The 17,224-nt window shown below is 47.7% G+C and overlaps 2 protein-coding genes across 2 annotated transcripts in view; both read right to left on the bottom strand.

Annotated features, from left to right (window-relative positions):
- Positions 1 to 4,535: 4,535 nt before the first annotated feature.
- Positions 4,536 to 7,515, bottom strand: LOC120644502 (40S ribosomal protein S5). The gene is made up of 4 exons (XM_039921128.1): positions 7,286 to 7,515; positions 6,194 to 6,465; positions 5,342 to 5,545; positions 4,536 to 4,962 (listed from the first exon to the last, which is right to left on the bottom strand). The coding sequence occupies exons 1-4, from the start codon at positions 7,352 to 7,354 to the stop codon at positions 4,908 to 4,910; spliced, it is 600 nt and encodes a 199-aa protein (XP_039777062.1). The 5' UTR covers positions 7,355 to 7,515; the 3' UTR covers positions 4,536 to 4,907.
- A 618-nt stretch (positions 7,516 to 8,133) lies between these two features.
- LOC120644506 overlaps positions 8,134 to 17,224 on the bottom strand; it is a 32,857-nt gene continuing 23,766 nt past the window's right edge. Inside the window, exons 4-5 of the mRNA XM_039921135.1 lie at positions 10,428 to 10,483; positions 8,134 to 10,259 (exon numbers count right to left, since the gene is read on the bottom strand). Coding sequence (XP_039777069.1) covers positions 10,205 to 10,259; positions 10,428 to 10,483 — 111 coding nt within the window. The 3' untranslated portion in view covers positions 8,134 to 10,204. The remainder of the gene's footprint in view (positions 10,260 to 10,427; positions 10,484 to 17,224) is intronic.

Here is a 17,224-nt window from a genome sequence, read left to right on the forward strand (position 1 = left end):
GGTGGGCCCTCCAATCCATGTTATAACATGTGTCGCGCTCTGATTGGCCGAAACATTGTGTCTTGGATTATGCCTCACCATATTGCTTCATTTTTAGCTCAGAATCACCTCCACACAATTTGAAACCAACATCTATGGAATACGTTAATAAATAGCCCTATACTAGCATTTATCCCACAGTATGCTTGATTTTTGTGCAGGAGTTAACGGTCGAAGTGGGTCAATATAGACCGTCAACAGGTACCTAGGATTATGCAGCTAAATTTTCTTCCATCTCCTACAACTTAATGCACAAACATGTATAGATATACAAACATATAGATGTAACTACATAAGAGGTAAAATATTGGAATTATGCTCGGGGCTTGACTTCCTGGGCTGTGTTAGTCAAGTCAGCAACAGAACTCGGGTTCAGGTCTTCAATGATTATAGCTCGGTTCACCTGGGCTTCCGAATTTCCTCCTTCATTGTTCTCTAGCACTAACTCGTACGTCCCGTCAGCTAGAGTAGTCGTATCTATATGAAAGCATATGCATGAGTTGTGCTGAAGATGAAGTTTCATTGTTTCCTTCACTATAAAGTAGTAATCCAATAAAACACAAGTGTTGTTTATGAAGCAATTTTAAACTATACTTTACTGGGCAATCGTTTATAGAGTAGTAAATAACTTTACTTAACTCAGCAAGCAAGTTGGGTTTGTCATGTTTGCTTTGTTTTATTTCTCAGATTGTAACTTAGTTTACTTCTACCATTACTAGAAAGTGTTTCTGATGCTATAAAAATTTATGCAGAGTTCATGGTTACATTACAACTCACAGGAATATTTTTAGCTAACAACCACTGCACAGTTTAAACATGAGAAACAACTTAAACAGCTTCTATTCTATTAAGATGCATGTATACAGAGCAAGGGATGCAAGTGCTGGTGCTAAAACCTCTTATGCATGTTTCAGACTTGACACAACCTACAGAAAAAGTTTTAGTACAAAAACATTTACCAAAACAGGAAGAACAACAGTGTAGCATTTAACTCTAACCTAGAACAAGATTTGATAAAACACTTAGTTTTAGTTGGTTTCAGCTTTAAGAAACATATATGAAAGACTCTACTCAAGGAAAAGAAACTATCATGCAAAGATTAGTTTCAGTTCATGCATAGAAATACTAGAACACTTATGTCTCATTTAGCTCAAGTTTTAAATCTAGAACAGAAAGTAAGCAGAAACTGGGTATGCATGTGGGAGCAAGTTACAGATCTTGGTCCATGGATTCTAGAATAGGATGGTTTGCATTTTTAGGATTTTTCTACGATTTACTATGTATTGTACAAGTTCACAGCTTTAGCTCCTACAGTCAAGCTCAGGTTCTTGCAACTGTCTTAGTTAAACTTTCACTCTATACCCTAAAAAGATTCAAATTCTTGCAATGTGGTCCCTGGGCCGGGTCTGAGTCGAGGGAAAGAAGAAACATGGTCGTGTTCCGGCGAGCATGGTTACCGGCGTCGAGGGCTACGGGTGGAGAAGCTTTAGGGGATCAAGGCGCACCTGCACAAGGACTCAATGTGGAGAAAGATGGTCGGAGTCAGCCCGTTGGCCTGAGGGTAAACGCGGCAGCGAGGGCTGCTCAGCTCGACGGCGCTCCAGCGGGAGAGAAGGACCGAGCTCGGGCTCACAAGCTTCGCAGGGATGTGGGAAAGGTCTTGAGCTACTGGTTTTGGACAATGTGGGGCGGAGAGGGTGTTCCCCCGGCGAGTTTGCGCTCACCGGCGCAATGGCGGGCGGAGGAGGATGAATGGCCCGGCATTGGGGCTCTGCTGGGTTTTTAAAGGCATGAGTGAGTGGAGTGCGAGCTGACTAGCATGCACGTGTCGCCAGAACACTGCAATCGGTGGAGGGGGCAAGAAATGGCAAGGTGACTTAGTGATGGCCGTCGGCGTCGTGGCAAGCGCACAAGTGTGCATGGCCGCGTTTCGAGTTCTTGGAAAACCAGAGAGATATTTGTGGGCAAACCAAAGAAGAAACCGTAGGCGTGAGGTCCACTTGGCTGGAAATGGTTTGGCGCCGGTATTGGACTGCCACAGAAACCACCGACGGCGTACGGCACCACCAGGCGCAAAGGGAAAAAGAGCTAAACAATTCCTCTGAACTTGGACAGAACCATGCGGACTGTCTGCGAGTTAAAGGTGGAAGGTCTGGTGGAACTTGAAGAAAAAGAACAAAACATTGCAGACTGGACAGATCAAATGAACAGGAAACAGAGGATGTGCAACACAATAGCAGAAGCATGGACTCCAGCCCGGATACTCCGGGTATACACCCAGATAGTCTGGACAAAGGTTCGGACATCCGTTCAGAAGGTCGGATACTCCGGGTATATGTCCGGATACTTCGGATAAAAGTTCAGACACCCGATCAGGAAGTCCGGATACTCCGGGTATAGGTCCGGATAATCTGGACAAAGGTTCGGACACCCGTTCCTTGCCTCGGAGACTCTGGGATAAAGCCCGGAAAGTCCAGGTTTACTAGCGTGTTGGCTTTATTTAAATTTTTTCTAGCCTTGGGTGCAAAGGTTTAGGCTTTTAAGCTTTGTTTAGCCATCTAAAACACTTAGGGTGTCACAGGCCCGCTCTCTACTAGTATTCTAGTCGAGACAAGTAGTCGAAGTAGTCGATGGCGGGTCGCTGAATATCCCCGCGGCACATGCCAATGTTGAAAACTTGCTCCAGTCTCTGTTTTTGTGTGGAGTCGAACTCGCCATGGAGCCGGCCAATTAGCCAGACCGAGTTGTCGAAGCTGCGGCATGAACTGGAGTCTTTTGGAAGTAGTCTACGCGCATCGTCGAGGGTCCTCACGAAGTCGAAGTAGTCGTTGGTGCGTCAGCGCCGCAAGATGGAGTCGTGTCGAATACCCGAGATAATCCCAATCGTTGCGATCCGTATCATGCTTGCTGTTAGCTTGTGGCAATTCTTGTACATGCCGATATGCATGCATGCATGCATGCATGTACGTACGCACCAGTGGTGCTCTGTGTGCTCTCTAAGCTTTCTGCTAATTGTCTTGGATTATCAACTTGTGATAGCTTAGATATCTTCTCAATGTGTATGTGTCGTTGCTCCAACGGTGAGTTAAAGTGCAGTAGCACCAGATGACCCCATACACTGGTGGGTTATGTATCAGATTATATGTTACCCTGTTTTCAACCACATAAATGTTGGCACCCGTAGCCCCTGCCAGTCCTCCAAACCATCATCTAGTGTAGCACCAGATTTTTCAGTACTTAGGCCCCGTTTGCCGGTGCTCCATCAGTTCCGCTCCTCGCTAGATTCTGCAGAGCACTGCCAAATGGCAAAAACTACACCAGCTTCTCCAAGGAATCAAGGGGAAGCGATTCGCGTTTTTGTACATCATGTGGGAGCGGAAAACCTACTCCCCCCAATTCGCTTCGGCTTCCGTCCCTTTTAGCCGCGCCTGCCGAACCCGCACGCCCACCAGCGGCTTTTCTCCGCTAGGCCGCTCGTCCTTGAAGCTTGAACGTCGGCGGCCCAACGCACTCGTCCTCGTTTGCCTCGCAGGGGGGTCCAACGCGCTCTTCCTCACCCGCCCGCCCACCCGCCGGCCGCCCGAGGCGCTCGTCCTCACCCGTCCATACACCGGCAGCCCAACACCGCTTGTCCTCGCCAATTCGCCGGCCTCGTCCTCACCCCGCAGTCTATTCACTTGAGGAGGAGCTTGATTTGCTGCTCACCGCTGTCAATTCCTTGAAGTGGAGCTCGATTCCCTGCCTATGGATGAGTGTGGCCATCGCTTGGAGCTGGAGGCATGGAAAGCACCACCAAACGACGTATTTGAGGAAGAGAAGCTGGGAGTGAGAGCAGTTGGGATTGAGGAGCGGTGCAAAGGGGAGTTGATTTGGAGTGCGGCCAAACAGACTTATATACATATAGATTTTGAAATCTATATGATATATTTTAAGTGGTTTAAACCGCTCTGTTTAATCCAGATAAAAACAAAAATGCCTCACTTTCTAGTGCCAAGAATTTCTGGAGCTTGGAATATGGAGTTCCAATCAATTGAGGTAAGAACTCTACCAAATAGGCTCTAAACTGCAGCCATAGCTATTTATCTGGGGGAAAAAAGAAAGTCATGTGTCCCAACATACACTGTAACATTACTAAACAAAGTTCCGTTTGAATGAAAACCGCAACAGATAACTAAATAACTGCTTGAAAAAACAATGATGCCGTTTATGGACGCATCCCACAATGGGCTGTTCTATGCAATGCAGAACGCAAGATGAAACACAGGGCGGTATGAGCTGGAAGCTAAATTCGATCAATGGTAGTGTGTGGTTCGCTAATTTCGTTGCAGGGTACAATCTTCAGGGCAGTTCAAATCTGTTACACTATGATTTGGTTGCATAAGATCTGGTAGCTAGGTTTCGTTCAAAAAAAAAATCTGGTGGCAAGGGCCTGAGTACGACAGGCAAACCTTCCTTCTCTTCATTAATCTGCCCCTTCTTCTACCTCATTTACCACGTGAATCAATTACCTTTGCCTTTATATTACCCATCCATGAACCAAACACTAATGCATTACCAGGTACACCGAGCTCCAGCACATTTCCCATGGTTTTGGGACAAAGAAACAAGATAGAGAACACGTTTACAGACCATTTATAATTACAAGTCTTGACACTGATAGAGATGGAGCTGTCAACACGACAAACTAGCTGTAGCAAAACTTCAATTCATACTGCAGCTAAAACAACCAGATCAGGAACGGTACTTGTGTTTTTAGGGAACATCGAAGTCTGTAGCTCCAACACCAAGCCAAGTTCACAAATAAACAGGGTAGTAGATTCATAAGTAGGCATCGTTCCACCCCAAAACATTGCTTTGCATGAGAATGCTCAACGGTTGGCCTTTGCAACACGCTCGATCTCATCCTTCTTCTTGATCGCATAGCTGTAACCAAGGAGCGAAAAAGAAGAAATGTGAGATGCACAGCATACAATAGCGGGCTCAGTAAATTAATGGGAGGGCCAAATCAACGGCCATAGCCATCTGATGCAACGAAAAACAACGACAGTATGGGCAGTAAGCAGCAGCACTGTCAGGCTCGCGTTATATTGATGGTGACAAGACTTGGAGATCCAACGCCTCAGAAAGGTGTCACCATGTAAGCAATGGCAATGTTTCCAGAACTAAGTCAGACCAACCACTGGCTCACAGGCCAAAGTTGATCAGGGAATGGAATTTTATTCTCCTTTGGTAAATTGGTCAGATGTTCTAAACCATTTGTAATCACAAGAATACTGGTATAACACAGAAGAGTAAAACATACCTGTTAGAAGAACCTTTAGCTGCATTGATAAGCTCATCTGCAAGGCACTCGGCAATGGTCTTGATGTTCCTGAAAGCACTTTCCCTAGCACCAGTGGTAACCAGGTAGATTGCCTGGTTCACGCGCCTCAATGGAGATATATCAACAGCTTGCCTTCTAACAACACCAGCAGATCCAATCCGGGTCGCATCTTCTCTTGGCCCACTAAATGAAGCATACAATATGGCCCCATTAGAGACAATAAAGCATGGTGGGCATTTGGTAGCAAAACAAAGCACCAAAAAGTGTGCATTTGTAATTTATTTCACTCATTTATCAATAAGGTATATTAGGTGATTAAGACAAGTACACATTTATTAGATTTTGTAGCAGGTTAGACAAATATTAGCCACATCCAATGTTATCAGGTTATATAGATGTTAGCTGTATCCAATGTATGGAAAATGACAGAACAATAGCACCAAGTTAATGTTCCTGAGTTTCACTAAACCATTCAAAGCCTGCATCAGGTTTTCTTCTGAAAGATAGCTTGCAATCCAGTAACATCAAACTATGCACACGCCATGATCTCAAGTTTCTAACTGATTGCCAGGGTAGCTTGCAATCCAGTAACATCGAAGTATGCACACGCCATAATCTCAAACTTCTAACTGATTGACAGGGGGGAAATAACACACAGGATATGATGATAATTTATACAACTATAAAGGGGAATAACAGGGCTAGTAATGTATATTAAACACTTGATACTGTCAAGTAAGAACATATAATAAACTATGTTCAAAGGGTTAATTTTCAAGGAATCAGGAGTCATCAACGTAAAAGAAAGCACTTCGGTTACACAGTAATTACCTGTTTATGATGGCATCGACGATAATTTGAATAGGGTTGGCATCAGTCAGCAGGTGAATAATCTCCATGGCATGCTTCACAATACGAACAGCCATGACCTTCTTGCCATTGTTGCGGCCGTGCATCATCAGAGAGTTTGTCAGCCTCTCAACAATTGGGCACTGAGCCTTGCGGAACCTCTTAGCAGAATACCTTCCAGCAGTGTGGGGAAGATATATGGCGTGCTTTGTATGACTGACGGCAAGGTAATCAGCCAGAGAAATGTCATTGACCTGCAAATAAAAACATTAAAAAGAACTTAAGATATCATAATCAATACTGCAGACCTAACAAGTAGAACAATTTGACATTTAATGTAGACTTCTAGACTCTAGAGTGTGTAGCCCACTGGAAACAAGCAGTGGATGGCATACGCCAGTTTAACTTCCACCAGTTGGAAACAAACAGTGGAAGGCATACACCAGTTTAAGTCCGACGAGTAGGGCACATGATTAGAAACCTAAATTTCTACCCGAGTCTTAGTTTAGATTGGACAAATCGTACTAATTTCATCCCTGGCGCATGCCAATCTGGTACAAGCTCATGTTCACAAACACGTCTCCAACTAAAGAATTCCCAAAACACATATTATTCAGCCTGATAAATAGAATCTCACCACACATAAAATGCACAAATCGAACCATTGATTTACAGACTAAGCCCCAACTTATAAAGTGGTAATGACCAGAACTAAGACAAACAGAATACTCCCAATACCAAATACGGGAGTCAATACTTCCAATATCAAATCTAATAGTCCGACCGCTCGTCAACGTACATAACCTACAAAGCGGAAACCCAAATCTGAGAAAAATCAGATTACACCAGCGAACCGCTAAACCACATGATACAGGAGATAGAACCCCAATATGTTCGCCAGATCAAGCGCAAACAGAACCTACGGAAACAACCATCTAATCCTCCAGATCTAGCCAACAAGATAAATTGGAAGCCCAATCAAATTATTTATTGCATCTCAGCACGCAAAACACCGATGAGATTTGGGCAGGGGAGGAGAGGAGCAGAAGGGAAGGGAAGGAGAAGCGGGGATACCTGGACGTCATCGAAGGACCAGCGGCCGAAGAGCTTGACCTCCTGGGTGGGCGCCTCAACTTCCGCCATTTCCGCCGCCGGTGAGATCGAGGAGTGCAAGAAGAAGCAGAGCGAAAAGGGCACGGTATTTTTTTTTTTTGAGAAAAAAAGGGCACGGTAGGAGGAGGCGCAAGTGACGGCGGTGGGCAGGAGTAAACCCTAGGCACGCGCGTGTGGTTTATCTAAGGGGTTCGCTGGGTGCTTTAAGATCGGGGAAGATGCTGACGAGGGCGCCCTTCGCAGCTAGGCGCAGATAGCTCGTGAGAATGGGCCGTGTCGAGTCTACACGGTAAGCTAATGGGCTAACGTGTGGATGGGAAAAAGCCTGGGCTGGACCAGCCCTGCATCTCAAACACGAGAGAATTATAACCATCTTCTGTGAGCATCCATGTGCATGACATATGGTTGATTAGTGGGTATTTAATTATTTCAGATCTCAAACTTAAAATTACATTTTTTCTTTTTTCTTACTAGTGGAGGTGCGTGCCAACGGCACATGTTTACAGAAAAATTATTTAAAAATATTGGATTGTATCAAACAACTACTAAAAATTAAAAAAAATATTTATTAATTTGATAGCAATCAAATCTAATCTAATATAAACTAATAAACGAACTCATATCACTGCGTAGAGTTATGAAAAATTAATAAGTAGATTAACAGTGCACAACTAAATCTGAATCAATTATCAATTAAGTGATAAAAAATTATATATATATAGCAACTTCAAGATTTTGCAGCCAAGGATATGTCATGTTCAGTCTATGTGATGTTTGTCCGATCACACTTTTCAAAGCAGTCTGACATGATCCATGGTGAGTTACAAATTGTAAAATATAAAATAATATGAACTGAACGGTTTTTTTTTGAAAAACTGGCAGGAGCACTGCCAAATCATATAAGAAGGGAAAGCAAGGTTAAACGGTACATTAGAGAGAAATTACATATTACATAAAAAGGAAAAGACTCCAACTCCACAAGAAAGAAGGATAACATAGCAAAACTAAGCCACACTAGGCACTCTCAAAGCCGTCTGCCTAAATCCGATATCCTTTTCACAAAAAGAAAAATCCAATATCCTCCAGAATGCAATTGAAAACCAGAGGTGCTATCATTGTTTTGCCTTCAAAAACTCTCCTATTTCTTTCCTTCCAAATGTTCCACGTTGTGTACATGAGCAATGTCGCAACGTATCGCCGCTAGTGTTTTGGGATTGGCTGCAACGAAGAAGTCCACCAAAGCTCTAACTCCACCCCTCTCCGGCCTCCTGACAGGATTATTCGACCAGACTTTTGTATCAAGTGCCAAACTTCCTATGCAAAGACACAATCAAGACATAGATGGGCTGCAATTTCTGCTTCCTGATCACAAAGGGGACAGTTTGGATCACACGGCCAAGCTCGCTTGATAAGCTTGTCTGCAGTGAGTATTTTGCTTGATAAGCTCACATAGATGGGCAGTGAACTGAACGTAAATGTGATGATTTGATGCACTTCTATCACGATTTACAAGCACTCCAATGACCATCAAGAAGTTGTTGCCAAGTTCAACATCAATAAATTTTGCACCCATGGTTTGGTCGAAGTCCGCAACAGGATGTCGAAAACCAATATGACTTTAAAAAGGAATAAAATTTACATAAATAACAAAATTCATAATTCGCGTAGAGTTAAAAGAATACCAGCCTCGAGTCCATAAGGCATGTCTCCCTAGTGCAGTACAGATCCAATGAATACCTCGACCTCACTGGACCAACAGAAGCAACAACAGCGATCAAGTGTACCTGTGATCCATGCGGCTTTGCAAGGGCATCATCCAGGTCCACGAAAAATATGGTAGTAACCATCCTCTTCTTTCTTAGCTTCTTCTAATTCTAATTATTACTACCAAGAATTTTGGAGCTGGAAGGACTGCCCTTGCACTATGTGTGACACATGAAAGAGATTGCATGTATATTGAACAAACCAATAAAATCATGACTTTTCTAAAAGCCAAGTATGATGACTCTGCATTTTAGTTGGAAAACAAACTTAGTTGGAGAACAATGAACAAACTTAGTCCTCTGGCGGCGACGCGAGCATCCTGAACAAACTTAGTTGGAGAACAATGAGCTTTTTTTTTGTGGGTAGAGAACAATGAGCTTAAAGAGCTTAGAGCATGCAAGTACAAAAGCAAATAAATATTAAGCAATGTTCTTTAACCAAAGAGCTTAGACTATGTTGTTGTTGTTGTTCTTTAACCAAAGATAGTTCCTAACTATTAAATGATGATATTCTAGAAAAACACAACTGATGATATAATGATAGTCTTGAAAAAATTAACTATCTCGCACTTATCCGAGATAGCATTTTCTTCAAGCGTTAGGAGACTGATTTCTAGTCAAACAAAGTGGTAGTTAAGCGCAAAACACAAAGAAGTAGGAGTATGGCTGAGATGCAAGAAAGAAGTAAATTTGTCTGGTCGAATTGACTACCCCTCCAGGGCTTCTGTTCTAGGCGTGCTGCAGCTCCGGGGCTTCTATTCTATGCTTGCTGCAGCGCCACCTTGAGCTTGAACGACCATGAGGATGGCTGGGATGTTTATATTAGTATCAAGCACTTCGATTGAACAGGAAGCATAAAAATTGATTATTGCGGGCTAAGGACTGATCTTCTGGGAGGCCAGCGGCTACGGCGATCTCCTAGGAGGCCAGTCAGCCTCTCCGATATGACTGCAAGGCAGTGGCCACACAGACAGAGAATGTGAAGATAACGACAATCAACTTACCAGCAGGAAGAGGCTGAGGCGGTGAGGTGACGCCGTCTGAGCCCCCCGATGCATGTAACCGGTATTGCCCTGCCGAGCTCGAGCCTTGACAGACTCTGACGGTGGCTTGTTGCTCATACCAATCCGTGTGAGGAAGACCATAGAGCAAAAGGGTCAGATTTCATGTTCCTAGAGATCACAAACTAATGAACATTTAGGCAACATGGATATGCCTGCTACCATGAAATTGCAACAAATCTTGAGAAAAATAATTTGTTTCAGAAAGCAAATTCTTTCAACATGAGGGTTTTATTACATAGGATTTCATTTAGCTCTATGCTAAAGAATTGAACTTACCTAATGGTGCCAAAAGGTCGGTCTCCTTTTCCATCTTCAGCACTGCTGACCCATTCCTAAAATTGGGAGATACATCATATTGAGCACAAACATAAAAGCAATATTATCAAAGATCTACTATTCCATGAAGAGTCTAAAAAACCAGAATTGTATACATTGGCTTGAACAAATAAATGCTTAAAATTATTTATGTTCCTGGCAGTGAGGCCTGGCAGGAAAGCGCGAACGGGAAGGGGACTGATACCGCTAGGCCTTGATCTTGAGGGTGTACGCAGGGGAGAGACTAGAACAGAGGATGAGAGTGGATTGGAGAGGAGGGGGTAGCGAGGAACTCTGGAGGTCGAGGACAAATCGCCGGCGGCAGAGGAACCTTTCCTCGCCACGGTCAAAGAGACCTCGCCCCCTTGGGAGAGATTCTATTCCTTCGATAAAGAGTCTCAACTGATTACAATGGGCCTTTATAGATATCAGGCCTAACTTTCCAACTAACACATCAACTAAATAAAAGGAAATACCCTAACTAGCAGCCGCAGGCCCTTTTTTCTCGCCAGGAGGCTGGCGCCTGCGGTAAACTTTACCGACGAAGGCGTCGGTAACATTACCCCCCTCGCCGAGAAACAGCTCGTCCTCGAGCTGGAATTCTGGATAAGTGGCGACGAAGGATGATTAAGAGCTCCCAAGTAGCTTCAGCCGGATCAGAACCTTTCCACTGAATCAACAATTCCCAAATGCCACGATTAAGCCGAGCCCGAACAGCACGTTGTGGAGTAGGAACAACACGACCTCGAACAATTGGAGGCAACTGAATTAACTCAGTGGGAGGAGTGCCAATAAATTTCTTCAAGAGCCCCACATGAAACACATCATGAATCCTGGCAGTCTCCGGCAAACGAAGGCGATAAGCCACAGCCCCCACCTGAGCAGCAATCTGAAAAGGACCATAAAATCTCGGAGCAAGCTTGGATGGACTGGAAGGAGTAATACCCGAAGCCGAGCGATGATGCAGCCTTAACCAAACCCAGTCCCCAACAGCAAATTCCAACTCATGACGTGACTGATCCTGAGTTGCTTTCATCACATCTTGAGCAATCTGTAGGCGCGCTCTAATGATTTCAGAGAGAAATTCATCCTGGTCCGTAATTGTCGGTCTACTGCAGCAACCCGGGCTGAACCCTGCTGATACGGAATCAGCGCAGGAGGTTCGCGACCATACACCACCTGAAAGGGAGTGGCCTTGAGAGATGACTAAAAAGATGTGTTGAAACAATATTCCGCCCAAGGAAGCTACTGCAGCCACGAACGAGGGCGACCACCCACCGAACACAGCAAATACATCACAATAATGCGATTAGTGACCTCTGACTGACCATCTGTTTGGGGATGAAAAACGGAACTCATATGCAGCTTTACTCCCACCAAGCGAAATAATTCAGACCAAAAATTACTTGTGAATACCGGGTCGCGATCACTCACAATGGAGCATGGAAAGCCATGGAGACACACAACATTATCAAAGAAGGCCCTGGCAACAGAATTTGCAGAATATGGGTGGCTTAGAGGAATGAAGTGGGCGTACTTAGAAAAATGGTCCACAATGGTGAGAATAACTGATTTGCCAGCCACTTTCAGAAGACCTTCCACGAAGTCCATTGCAATATCACTCCACATGTTATGAGGGATAGGCAGCGGCTGCAACAACCCAGCTGGATGTAAGTGCTCAGATTTATTACGCTGACAGGTGGAACATCCTTTAACAAATTCTCGAACACATCGAGTCATGTGGGCGTTGTAAAAGGATGACCGGAGGCGATGAAGCGTCTTCTCAGCACCTTCATGACCCCATTTATGAGCCTCCTGAAGTAATTGCTGCCAAAATTCAGAATCATCCGGAAGGAAAACCTTGCCCTGAAATAACAAGAGGCCATCCACAACAGACCACCCAGCTTGAGCAGTACCAGCCTCTAACTGTGACAGCAGTTCACGAGCCTGGGCATTAGAAGCCAATTCAGTGCGCAACCCATCAAAAATAGCAAATTGTGGGACTGATAAAGCATGGACTGCTAGCTGCTCCTCATCACGCCGCGATAAAGCATCGGCTACCACATTCTGCTTGCCCGGTCTGCATTCCACAGAAAAATCATAACCGAATAACTTGCTGACACAAGTATGCTGCGGAATAGTAGTGAGGCGCTGGTCCAGTAAGAATTTGAGACTCCAATGGTCGGTGCGAACTGTGAATGGCCTGCCCCAAAGATACGGTCACCAATGATGGACTGCTTTGACAAGGCCAATCAGTTCTCATTCATAGGCCAGCAGTTTGGCATGCTGAGGAGCCACCGGCCGACTAAAGAAAGCAAGAGCACCGTCACCTTGATGAAGAACAACACCAAACCTGGAGCCGGACGCATCACAGTCAACCACAAATTTCTGGGAAAAATCCGGCAGCTGCAACAATGGCGCAAACATGAGTGCTCGTTTAAGATCCAGAAAAGCCCGCTCAGCATCCTCGGTGAAAGCAAAATTTGAGAGGCAAAACTGGATGAATTGATAGAGAGTATAAGGGGTACAATATATAGGCAAGGAAACCCTAGGGATGGTTTATAGAATCAGCAGCAACCAAGGGATCCTTGCCTATCCTATCAACAGATCCACAAAACCTGGCCGCGGCATCAGGCCGGGCGCACAACCTACATGGGCCCCACATGGGCCGGCCCTACAAGGCTAATACTCCTGTCTAACACGCCCTCGCAGTCTGAGCGTCAGCCACTGCACACGTTCAGACTAGACCGAAACTCCGCAAAGACCGAAGAAGGAAGTCCCTTGGTGAAGACGTCGGCGTACTGAGAGGAAGTCGGCATGTGCAAAACACGAACATCTCCAACAGCAACTCGTTCCCTGACGAAGTGAAGGTCAATCTCAATGTGTTTGGTACGCTGATGTTGCACTGGGTTTGAGGACACGTAGACTGCGCTGATGTTGTCACAATAGACCAACGTGGCACGGCGCATAGGAGCATGGAGCCCTTGTAGAAGCTGGCGCAACCATGTTGCTTCGACAACACCATTTGCCACAGCGCGATACTCGGCCTCAGCACTAGATCTGGACACGATGGTCTGACGCTTGGAGGACCAGGAGATGAGACAGTCACCGAGAAACACATCATAGCCCGAGGTGGACTTGCGCGTATCAGGACAGCCAGCCCAATCAGTGTTAGTGTAGACCACAAGATCAGTAGCAGAAGACGGTCGCAACAGAAGGCCCAAGTGAAGAGTGTCCTTAACGTAGCGGAGAATGCGTTTCAGAGCAGTCAGATGAGGTTCCCGAGGATCATGCATATGAAGGTAAACCTGCTGGACGGCGTAGGCGATGTCAGGCCGAGTGAAGGTCAAGTACTGGAGAGCACCAGCAAGACTCCGAAACTCAGAGGTATTAGCAACTGGGGCGCCATCTGTAGCAGAGACCTTGGGGTTTGTATCCACTGGAGTCAAACAAGGCTTGCAATCCGCCATATGAGCACGAGCTAGGATGTCAACCATGTACTGCTGCTGAGAAAGGAATAGGCCATCATCACGGCGCTGAACTTGCATACCGAGGAAGTAGTGCAGGTCACCAAGATCCTTCATGGAAAACTCGTGCAGGAGAGCAGAGATGGTCCGACCAAGGAGCTCAGTGGAGGAGGCGGTGAGGATGATATCGTCGACATAGAGCAGCAAGTAGGCAACATCAGAACCACGCTTGTAGATGAACAACGACGTGTCTGACTTGGCTTCAGTGAACCCCACAAACAGAAGATAAGTGGCAAACCGGCTGTACCAGGCACGGGGGGCTTGCTTCAATCCATAGAGGGACTTGTTGAGCTGACAAACAAAATCCGGTTGAGCGGAGTCCTCGAAACCAGCAGGCTGCATAGAGTAGACTGTCTCGGTCAAAGTGCCGCGCAGAAAAGCATTCTTCACATCGAGCTGGTGGATGGGCCAGTGATTGGACAGAACCAGGGAGAGCACAGTCCGAACAGTAGCAGGCTTCAAGACCGGACTGAACGTTTCTGAATAATCCACGCCCGGCCGCTGAGTGAACCCACGAAGAACCCAGCGGGCCTTGTACCGCTCAAGTGACCCGTCGGCGTTGAACTTGTGCTTGAAGACCCACTTGCCGGTGACCACATTAGCGCGTGGGGGGCGCGGCATGAGATCCCAAGTGTGGTTCTTCAAAAGGGCAGCATGTTCCTCTTCCATAGCAGCGCGCCAGTTTGGGTCGACAAGCGCGCTACGGAAGGTCTTGGGCACTGGAGACAGCTCGGCGGCGGTGAAGAGAGACGGTACTCTGAAACCGCTCTTCGCGCGTGTGGTCATGGTGTGCTGGTTGCTCACTGGTGGGACAGCAACAGCACCCGTCGGCAGGGACATAGTCGTACTAGAGGACATCGGGGGAGACGCGCCAGGGGATGGCGCCGTGGTGGGCGCCGGGGCTGGGCGCTCCCGGCAGGTGTACACCTGCTGGAAGAGGTGGTCAGGGCGCGCAGAGGGCGCCGTGACCGCCTGGTGCGGCGGTGTCGTCGAGGAAGGGGCCGGCGCTGCGCCGGGCATCGGTGAGGCCTCCGGGGCCATTCCAGGCATGGCTGGAAAACCCGAAGGGGGTCCACGAGCCGCGCGTGGCTGCGCGGAAGGAGCAGGAGCCGCACGTGGCTCTATAGACGGTGGTGCAGCTGCCGAACCGACCACGGGCGCGCCGGGCGAGGCAGGACCGGCTGGGAGCCATCTAGCGCTGCTGAACCAGCCGGAGGAGCGCCGGGCGCAGCCGCACGTGGCTGTGCGGGGTGAGGAACACCAGAACCTGCAAGGAGAAACTTATGCACATGACCGATAGGTGCTGGCACACAGTCAGTAGTATCCAAAAAATCAAGGTCAACCGGTGAGGGAGAGGGGCCCTGCTCGGCATAAGGGAACAAGGACTCGTCGAAAACGACGTGTCGGGAGATGATGACTCGGTTGGTGGAAAGATCAAGGCAGTGGTTTCCTTTATGATGAGCAGAGTAACCCAAGAAGACGCAGAGGGCCGACCGGGGGGACAGCTTGTGGGGAGCGGTACCCGACAGGTTAGGATAACGCTTACACCCGAAAACGCAGAGATGGTCATAGGTAGGCGCAGTGCCAAGGAGGGCGGCATGCGGCGTGCCAGACGCGAGCGTTTTGGTGGGTAAGATGTTAAGGAGGTGGGTAGCTGTCTGAAGTGCTTCAACCCAGAAGCGAGGGGGTAGGGAGGCCCGGAACAGAAGGGAGCGCACAACGTTATTAGTGGAACGAATGATGCGCTCGGCCTTACCATTCTGAGAGGAGGTGTAGGGGCATGACATGCGGAGGTGGACACCGTGAGTGAGGAAGAACGTGCGGGAGCTAGAGTTGTCAAACTCTTTTCCATTGTCACACTGGACTGCCTTCACGGTGCGGCCAAACTGGGTAGACACGTAGGCAAAAAAGTGAGCAATCGTCGGGAAAGCGTCAGATTTAAGTTTCAGAGGAAACATCCATAAGTAATGTGAACAATCATCAAGAATGACCAAATAATATTTAAAGCCCGAAACACTGAGAATAGGGGACGTCCACAAATCACAATGTATAAGATCAAAATTATGTGTAGCTCTTGATGTTGACACAGGAAAAGGAAGACGCAAATGACGCCATAGCTGACAGGCATGGCATAGCGAAGAGCTAGTGTCGTGACGGCAGGTAGGGAGACCCGACGAAGCAAGCTGGGAGAGCGCCTCTTGTCCATGGTGGCCAAGGCGGAGATGCCAAAGGGTAGACTCAGTGGCGGCGGCGAGGGTGTGGGTGACCAGCAGGCGGAGCGGGTACAGCGGCCCGGAGCTATTGCACCTGGCGATCAGTCTCCGGGACAGAAGATCCTTCACAGAACAACCAGACGGGTCAAATTCCATTGAGCAATTGTTATCGATGGTAAACTGTCGAACGGAAATAAGGTTCTTAATAAGTTGAGGTGAAACCAAAACATTATTAAGGTGAAGCTGGGGAGTAAGATCAGTATTACCGGATGTGACAGGAAGCAAGGAGCTGTTACCGACAATAATTGAACAAGGGGTACGATACCGCATGGGAAAAATATGTGAAAGAGAACTGGAAGAAGGAGACATGTGAGAGGTAGCACCTGAGTCGAAGTACCACTCGTTGGTCTGCTGGGGCTGATTCAGCGCCATAGTGCTGAATGTCGATGCCAGAGATTGCTGATCCCAGGACGAGGGACCAACCGACGAGGGGAAGAAGCCGGGGGGCAGTGGAGACCACTGGCAAGCAAGCTCCAAGGGCGCGCGGGGCATCACCGGCTGCTGGGGGTGCTGCTGCGCCAGGAGAGCCTGCTGGGGAGGGCGCGCAGGCAGGGGCGCCAGTGGAGGCCACGGACCGGGCCACATCTGGATGGTGCCGGTCCACGGGTTGTAGAAGGACAGCTAGGACGGCGTGGTGCGGTTCTGGGCGGTGCTGGAGGTGCCCGACTGGGAGCCTTAGCCCCTAGAAGCCTGGCCAAAGGATCCCTGGCCGCCAGAGCCCTTGCCGCCACGGCGGCTGCGGTGGCTCTTGGCTGGCGGAGCAGAGGAGCCGCCCTGGGAGGCGGCGGCGCCCCCGGAGCCCAAGCCGCCAGTCGCCGAGGTGGGGGCCCGAGGGGGGACGGTGGAGGCTGCCAGAGCCGTCGCCTGCGTCGAGTGGTGCTCCATCGTCATCTCCTCGAGGAGGAGATCAGCCTTCGCGTCGACGAAGGTGGGGAAGGGACGCCACCGGCGAAGATGC

This window comes from Panicum virgatum, chromosome 8K (genome assembly GCF_016808335.1).
Source record: "Panicum virgatum strain AP13 chromosome 8K, P.virgatum_v5, whole genome shotgun sequence".
Lineage (NCBI taxonomy): Eukaryota > Viridiplantae > Streptophyta > Magnoliopsida > Poales > Poaceae > Panicum > Panicum virgatum.

Excerpts from the sequence above, each read along its gene's own strand:
- LOC120644502 (XM_039921128.1), bottom strand. The coding sequence starts at position 7,354 with ATGGCGGAAGTTGAGGCGCCCACCCAGGAGGTCAAGCTCTTCGGCCGC. Across the intron at positions 5,546-6,193 it reads GTCGATGCCATCATAAACAG|TGGGCCAAGAGAAGATGCGA; the intron begins GTAATTACTGTG and ends TGCTTCATTTAG. Across the intron at positions 4,963-5,341 it reads GCTAAAGGTTCTTCTAACAG|CTATGCGATCAAGAAGAAGG; the intron begins GTATGTTTTACT and ends CCTTGGTTACAG.